The following is an 8,649-nucleotide window of genomic DNA, read 5'->3' as shown; positions in this document are numbered from 1 at the left end:
AGAGGCAAGATTGGTGAGCAGAAGATGGCAGATTTGCCACTTGAAAGGACCATGCTAGACATCCCACCATTTACCAACTTAGGTGTGGATTACTTTGGTCCTATAGAAATCAAAAAAGGAAGATGAAATGTTAAAAGATATGGAGTGATCTTTACATGTATGTCCACTAGAGCATTACACATTGAAATTGCTTACTCTCTTGACACGGATTCGTGTATCAACGCCATAAGAAGATTTATGTGCAGAAGAGGACAAGTACAACATGTGAGACATGATAATGGGACTAACTACATTGGCACTGAGAGAGAACTCAGAGAAGTTCTATCTGATTTAAATCAAGGCAAGATCCAAGATGCTCTCCTTCATGAAGGAATACAACAGAGTTTCAATCCCCCTGGGGCATCCCACCATGGAGGAGTCTGGGAAAGGCTCATTGGGATGATTTGCCAGGTGCTTCATTCTGTCCTGAAAGAACAGACCCTAGTTTAGGAGGGATTGCACACTGTGCTGTGTGAAGTAGAGGCCATTCTAAACAGCTGCCCAATCACCACGGTAACCAACGACCCCCTGGATCGAGAAGCACTCACGCCAAATCACATTTGACTGTTAAAGTCGAAGCCTGCCCTACCCCCTGGAACCTTTGAAAAAAACTACCTGTACATCAGACGACTTTGGAAGCATGTCCAGTACATGGCCGACTTATTTCGGAAGAGATGGACACAGGAGTACCTGCCACTCTTGCAGGAAAGAAAAGTGGGGTAAAGTGAAACGCAGCTTCTGTAACAGATGTATAGCGTACTCTCCTTGCGTTGTGTTTTTTTTCCTAATAAATCACATCAGCCAGCGGTCCCAGTTGAGCATCATTTATTCCTGTTGTTAAATGAGAAACAGCACGGTAGTTGTGCAGGGCTTAATGATACTGATGGCTGTCGATGGCAGAAGCCCTTGCATCACATTTTCATACTGGGTCACAAAATACAAAAATACAATACAAAATATAACATGTGTAAATACCTGTTGTTAAATGAGAAACAGCACGGTAGTTGTGCAGGGCTTAATGATACTGATGGCTGTCGATGGCAGAAGCCCTTGCATCACATTTTCATACTGGGTCACAAAATACAAAAATACAATACAAAATAGAACATGTGTAAATACATGTTGTTAAATGAGAAACAGCACGGTAGTTGTGCAGGGCTTAATGATACTGATGGCTGTCGATGGCAGAAGCCCTTGCATCACATTTTCATACTGGGTCACAAAATACAAAAATACAATACAAAATATAACATGTGTAAATACCTGTTGTTAAATGAGAAACAGCACGGTAGTTGTGCAGGGCTTAATGATACTGATGGCTGTCGATGGCAGAAGCTGTAGCATGAAGACAACTGTGTTAGCAGTGGGCTTATGTGACCATTACAACGATGTATGCTAGCTAACACTTATCTACAGCAATCATATGCCAAAGCACATTCCAGAAAGCCCCTCAATCCCTAACAGGTACCATATACTCACACATGTATAAATCCGTAACGTACAGCAAACTTGAACACATTGTAAAATATAAAATATAAAACAGTATTCAGAACGTGACCTACCCCTTGCATCACATTTTCATACTGGGAAGACCTGACGTTCGCGATCTCCCCCTATCTGCAAGCGGGGCCAATCACAACACACCTTATTGTCATCAGTTGAACCAACCAATACGAATGCTTGAACATTAAGTACACATTTCTTTAGAGGCAAGTGGAAACATAACCAACCCTGTTACACTTCCATGAAGGATTGGTAATGGACCCCATGGCACCACGTAGTGCATGGATACTTGGACTTTTTGTTGAAACCAAGCTTGATTCCAAGCGGTTAGTACGTGCAGTATGCCTAAAGACAAGAACCAATATTATAGAAAGACCAATATCAAGATCTACCTACTGCAAGAAGGTGCAGTCTAAGAGGAAGGCTCCTTCAAGTTAAGTAAATAATTGTTTTTGATTTCACACCAAATACAATTGGGGCCGGTGTTTGCCACTAATCCCCTGTCAAATGTGCGTACCCCCTCTACAGGCCAATGGAGATTACAGTTAAAAGGCAAACGTGCTCCAAGGCCTACTGGGAGTGACTGGAATGGCAGCACATACTATTTTGGCCATACCATGCTGTTTGTTTGATTAGGTTTAATGATCAAAATTAGTTTTGGTAGAATTCAGTACATTCTTGTATTCAGAAGAACAACAAATACATGTATTATTATTTTTCATCTTGAATCAACATTTCACCACTCTCCATCGTGGCAAAAGGATTAGAATGGAAATTGTATCGGGACAATTTTTTGGGGCAATTTAGGCACTACAATGACAATTGAGTACTTTCCACCACTGGCTTTAAAACGTCTTTTAGCGCTGATCCCGTAACCGGGATCAACATCCAGCCAAAAATCAGAGCACCATATTCATAACCAAATCTAATAATTTCTGTTTCTCAAACATAGGACTATTTTACACCGTTTTATAGATACACTTCTCCTGAATCGAACCACGTTGTCCGATTTCAAAAAGGCTTTACAGCGAAAGCAAAACATTACATTATGTTAGGAGAGTACATCGTCAAAATAGCCACACCGCCATTTTCCGACCAACCACATGCATCACAAATAACCAAAACACAGCTAAATGAAGCACTAACCTTTGACAATCTTCATCAGATAACACTCCTAGGACATCATGTTACACAATACATGCATTCTTTTGTTCGATAAAGTTCATATTTATACATAAAAACAGCATTTTACATCGGCGCGTGATGTTCAGAAAATATTTTCCCTCAAATGCATCCGGTGAATCAGCGCTACAATTTACTAAATTACTATTCGAAAACATTTTTAAAATGTAATATTGTCATTCAAAGAATTATAGATTAACATCTCGTGAATGCAACCGCATTGCCAGATTTAAAAATAACTTTACTGGGAAATCACACTTTGCAATAAACGAGGTGCTATGCTAAGAAAAATAGGCTAGGCGATACAAGTTAGCGCCATCTTGGAACCATCTAAAATCAAATATACTATTGTAAATATTCCCTTACCTTTGATTATCTTCATCAGAAGGCACTTCCAGGAATCCCAGGTCCACAACAAATGTAGTTTTGTTCGAAAAAGTTAATAATTTATGTCCCAATAGCTCCTTCTTGTTAGCGCGTTCCGAAGGCTACTCAAAATGTACTGAAGCCTGCGGAACTTGTCGTCACCAATGTGCCAAAAATATATATTTACGTTTGTTCAAACATGTCAAACGTTGTATAACATAAATCTTTAGGGCCTTTTTCAACCAGAGCTTCAATAATATTCAAGGGGGACGATTGCATTGTCTTACTAAACGTTTCGGAAGATGAGGCTACCTATGGGCGTCCGCGTCATAGTAGTAATGGCCCTACCTCTATGACCAACTTTCCAAGCCTCTCTTTCGGTCAGTTTCTACCATAGAAGACTCAAACCACTTTGTAAAGACCGTTGACATCTAGTGGAAGCCTTAGGAAGTGCTCAATGAATCCTAACTCACGGTGTGTTTTATAGGCAAAGTGTTGAACGTGATTCCACAAATCAGATTTCCACTTCCTGTTAGGATCTGTCTCGGGGTTTTGACTGCCATATGAGTTCTGTTATACTCACAGACACCATTCAAACATTTTTGAAACTTTAGAGTGTTTTCTATCCAAATCTACTAATTATATGCATATCTAGCTTCTGAGTTTGAGTAGGAGGCCGTTTAAAATGGGCACGTATTTTTTTCAAAATTCGCTGTAGCGCCCCCCTATCCTTAAGGAGCTATAAGATGGTTACAAGAATGCGCACGTGCGCAGTTTAGAGGGAACATTGGTTAAAACTATCATTTAGTATAACATACATTTCAAAAGCATCTCAAACTTAACTTGTAAAAATGAACTATAGCCATTGAATTTTATAAGGTGTGAATATACCGTGTGTTATAGGGAAATAATGCTTCCTCTAGAATGCCCTTCAAGACAATCAGAAAGGAGTATTCAACAATGCCATGATATAAACTCTTTCATAAACTGGGTGGCTTGAGCCCTGAATGCTGATTGGCTGACAGCCATGGTATATCAGACCATATATCACCTGTATGACAAAACATTTATTTTTACTGATCTAATTAGTTGATAACCAGTTTATAATAGCAATAAGCACCTTGGGGGTTTGTGATATATGGCCAATATACCACAGCTAAGGGCTGTATCCAGGCACTCCGTGTTGCGTCGTGCTTAAGAACAGCCCTTAGCCGTGGTATATTGGCCATATACCACCCCCACCCCCGTGCCTTATTGCTTAAATGTACAATACACTGTTATGTATAATACACTGTTATGATAACTCAAGATATAACAGTGATGTGATCAAATGTATGTTTCCTTTCCCACGTTGTGTGAATGTGTTCTGAACGCATCCTTTATCTTATTTTATTTGTTTATGTACAGATGATTGTTTTCTCCCCTTACTATTTATTTTATTTTCATGTAAATCCATCATTCTGTAATTGGTATTAATCATCAGGCCAGGAGATCAAGTAAAGAGTAAGCTGACCTAGGAACATGGGCTGTTTCTCCACTTGAAATAGCTATTCAAGAGTTTCATCATTCAATGCTTTTAGTTGAGAGGTTAACTATTACCTCATGTTTTTAGAGAGGGAAAAGGGCAATAAACACACTGACTGTAGGATTCATATCATGTTGCTAGTGTAGGAGGGGATATGGAGAGTTTACTAACCAGTGGAGGGTGAAATGGCTACTTTGAATACAGAGTTAAACTGGCAGTCTGAGTTAGTTGGTGGGGAGGTGGAGGCTGGTGTTCAGCCACACCTTTCCTCACAAGAGTCTGGGAGTGTTGATCGGAATAAATGGTTGTTCTACTGGTATAGGCCTGTCAAACAATGATTTACCTACAGGCCAGAACAAGACACTTTTTAAAAGTTTATTTTATTACTTTACTCCCCAATTTCGTGATATCCAATTGGTAGTTATAGTCTTGTCCCATGCACCGCCTCATGGGTCTCTTGGTCAAAGCTGGCTGTAACACAGCCTGGGACCGCTGCACCACTCGGGAGGCCCAGAACAAGGCACCTTATAAGGTTACAATTGTCACATAGCACCTAAAAAAATGGTGTAGTTTCATTCTTGAACAAGCATTGAACATGCAAATATAGGTTACTTGCTATTCCTGTTCATTCATTCCCAAGCCCAGTATGTTTAAGAAGGAGTCTTCCACCAGTCGAACATTGTGAAGGTTATTTATCTACCTCATGGAACAATGTAGATAAGAGATCATCTATTTATTATAGAGTCTGCATCCACAAACAAAAGAGAAATAGTCACATGCAAACAATCATACATACAAACTATTTTCATTGCCAGGAATCCTAAACAAACAAATCATATTCGTTAATAATAAAACAAGTTTGAATTGCCTTTTTGTTTTTCGTTTTAGTTAAAGTAGTGCCATATTGTTTAAATTAATTTATAAAGTGAAACAAGTTAGGTTTTGAATTAGACCATTTGCATTTGTGAATATGAAATGTACCTAATATTATTAGCAGTTTAATTAAATATACTACATCTTGATCAATGTCAGAATTTCTGAAATAAATCATAATATCAAAACCATTAAATTGTACAACCGGTCCTATTTGTTTTGTAACAAAGTTCTGTATGTCAATCCAAAAAATTATACTATAAATACAGGCAAAAAAAATCACAACAGAAATCACAATTATAGTCAATATTCTGCTTGAATCTTTCCAAAACATGTTTCACAGGATAAATTCTATGTAACATTTTAAATGAAACTTCCTTTAGCTTGTTACTGATACAATATTTGTTAGTAATTTTCCATGCTTTCCACCATTGTATATCACCATAGATATTCAACCCAAAAAATCTTCCTGAGGGAATTGTAGTATCACAAGCAATATTCCTAATCTGTTTATTACTACATTTATTAATATTGCTAATGAATATATTTTCATGTAAATCTACAACCACAGAGGAATTTAAAAGAAATACAACCCTCCTTGGAATCGCATCAAAAACAATTGCATATTATTTTGGGGTTATTGGAATTCTAAATTTATCAAGAAATTCTGCAAATGAGACTAGATATCCATCCTCATTCAGTAACTGACCAGCCAAAATAATAACTTATTTTAAAATCTTATATCTATTCTGGAGACTACTTCTGCGCAATCGCCTTCTCATGATGATCCCCTTGAAGCACGTGCCAGGGGCAGGACCCAGCCGCCTAACGTTGTTAGCTAGCTACCTGTGTACAGTCAGCACATATTGTTACACACTTTGTGGCACTAGGATGAGAGATTGAACGTTTCCAACTAGCTGATTGACACGTTTGGCAAGTATTAAGGATACTTTCATTGGAGTCAAATGAAGCTGCTACCAACTTGATAACATTTGCTACTGTGCTAGCAAGAAAAGCAGGACAACATTCTGCTATCTAGCATCTCTGGTAGTGCTAACTAGCTATGACGCTAATAATGTCTTAAAGCTATTACTAATAGCTAAACATTTTGTTTGCCTGAATGGCTATTGGTCGCTGAGCTTCCCTATTTCACTGGCAAAATTGTTATATATATATTTGTAAACATTTATTTAACTTGGCTAGTCAGTTAAGAACAAATTCTTATTTTCAATGACAGCCTAGGAACAGTGGCAGAACGACAGATTTGTACCTTGTCAGCTCGGACTTGCAACCTTTAGGTTACTAGTCCAACGCTCTAGCCACTAGGCTACCCTGCCGCCCCAAAGATGACAGTCCACACTGCAGGGTCTCCCTTATTATGTATTTGACAGTTTGTTCCTGTTTCCAGGTGGACTCCCTGGGTGCTGGTGTAATCTTGAAGCTACGTGCCAGTTTCATAGCTTCATGAACTTTGGAGGTGAAGTGTTTTTTCCAGTGTTGGATTGATGTTGTTGCAGTTATGTCAGAGGCCATCCTCACCTTCCAGTACCAGCTCAATGGAGTCATGGAAACAATCCTCAAAACCGCTGTGCATGAGATCACTCGGCTGGTGAAGGACAGCTTCCTAGAAGAAGTGACAGGGAGCAAGCGGGAAGTGGACGTCTTGAAGGAGAGGCTGCAGCAGTGTGAACACAGATGGAGGGATGGAGAGGAGAAGAGGAGGGAAGATAAAGAGCAGAGAAAGAAGAGAGAAGAGAGAGAGCAGAGGGGGATGTGTAGGAGATGTGGTTGTGCTGGAGACACTGAGGAGAGAGAAGAGGCTCTGTTAGGTGAGTGAGGAGATGATATATATATATATATATATATATATACACATACACACACACACACACACAAATTATATAGGATCTATAACTTTCTACTGTTTTGTCCTCAGCAGCAGAGGAAGGTTGTGTTATCAAACAGGAGATCTTCCAGCCAGGTGGACCCAGCACTCTCCCAGAGAGAGAGGAAACGGTTACACCCAGCTCTTCCTGTGTCTCTGAAAGGATGGAAGAGAGGGAGGCCCATGTCGTCCGCATCAAAGAGGAGTCTGATGACTGGGGGGATCTGGTTACCCAGATGATCACATCCACATATTCCCCCATAATGAGCCAGAGTCATCTGGAGAGATTGAAGTCACATCATGGGGCCAGTGAGCTTCTTCCTACAGTACCAGCACCATGGACCAGGAAAGAGCAGCACCTACTCCCAAGGTCAGTGATACCCACCCAGGGAACAGAGCATGCTGTTGGTGCCCTCGAGGACAGCCCCTACGGCCTGATGATCAACACAACGGCACAGCTGAGGGTCAAACCTTTCAGCTGTCCACACTGTGGGAAGAGCTTCCCTCAACTCCGAAACCTGAAAGACCACCAGAAGTACCACCACACAGGGAAGAAGGCCTTCACCTGCTCCCAGTGTGGTAAGGGTTTTGTGTACATGTCCCACCTCAGGGTACACATGCTGCGCCACACGGGGGACAGGCCGTTCAGCTGCTCTCAGTGTGGGAAGAGCTTCAGCCTTCAGAGTGGCTTGAAGAGACACAGGGTCATTCACACTGCAGAGATGCCTTACCACTGCACGGACTGTGGGAACAGATTCAATTCTAGAGCGGACCTGAAAAGACATGAACAGGTAGATTCATGCAGCAAGGTAGACCTTTGAGATGAAGCAGGTTGATTTAGAAAATCAGAGGGGGGGGGGGGGAATAAGTGCCCATGTGTACTATGTTCAGTGTATCTATTAGTTGCTGATTCATTTAGTGTTGAGAGGAATAAAACTCTTTATGAATAAATTATTCTCATCCTTTCTTAATAAATGATTGGTCACACAGTGTTATTTGTTACATACGCACACAAATATCTTAAAAGTAAAAGAGTAATAAGCAAGTATCCTTGTCAGAGCCTGAATGGCCCATAGAGTAACTTACTCTGGCAAATAAATACATTTGGAACTGTGCTTTAGACAGATTGTCACATCAAAGAAAAATATTAGATCTGTGCAATTGCATTGGCAGTATGATCACCTCGATGTCACAGATCAGTGGGAGGAGGGACCCATCCTCTACAGTCTAGTTAGGTATTAGTTTAGCTATAACGTATAATCTGTGCTATAATATA

General features: G+C 40.2%; 1 protein-coding gene and 1 long non-coding RNA gene across 3 annotated transcripts; one reads left to right on the top strand and one right to left on the bottom strand.

Moving 5' to 3' along the window:
• Nucleotides 1–847: 847 nt before the first annotated feature.
• On the bottom strand, nt 848–1,774 carry LOC145858042 (uncharacterized). Its single transcript, XR_014378803.1, has 2 exons — nt 1,303–1,774; nt 848–1,251 (listed from the first exon to the last, which is right to left on the bottom strand). It is a non-coding gene; the product is annotated as an uncharacterized LOC145858042 (long non-coding RNA).
• A 4,492-nt stretch (nt 1,775–6,266) lies between these two features.
• Nucleotides 6,267–8,324, top strand: LOC106611892 (uncharacterized). 2 transcript variants are annotated; one of them, XM_014212536.3, is made up of 3 exons: nt 6,267–6,421; nt 6,897–7,317; nt 7,428–8,324. In XM_014212536.3, the coding sequence occupies exons 2-3, from the start codon at nt 7,008–7,010 to the stop codon at nt 8,192–8,194; spliced, it is 1,077 nt and encodes a 358-aa protein (XP_014068011.1). In that variant the 5' UTR covers nt 6,267–6,421; nt 6,897–7,007; the 3' UTR covers nt 8,195–8,324. The 2 variants fall into 2 exon arrangements, with proteins under 2 accessions (XP_014068011.1, XP_014068010.1); XM_014212535.3 differs by having other exon boundaries at nt 7,425–8,324.
• Nucleotides 8,325–8,649: the final 325 nt, after the last annotated feature.

This window comes from Salmo salar, chromosome 09, assembly GCF_965601325.2.
Source record: "Salmo salar chromosome 09, fSalSal1, whole genome shotgun sequence".
In the NCBI taxonomy this organism is placed as follows: Eukaryota; Metazoa; Chordata; class Actinopteri; order Salmoniformes; family Salmonidae; genus Salmo; species Salmo salar.
Note: the sequence above shows the minus strand (reverse complement) of the source record. Positions and strands in the feature narration are given on the sequence as shown.

Excerpts from the sequence above, each read along its gene's own strand:
- LOC106611892 (XM_014212535.3), top strand. The coding sequence starts at position 7,008 with ATGTCAGAGGCCATCCTCACCTTCCAGTACCAGCTCAATGGAGTCATG. Across the intron at positions 7,318-7,424 it reads GAGAGAAGAGGCTCTGTTAG|CAGCAGAGGAAGGTTGTGTT; the intron begins GTGAGTGAGGAG and ends TTTTGTCCTCAG.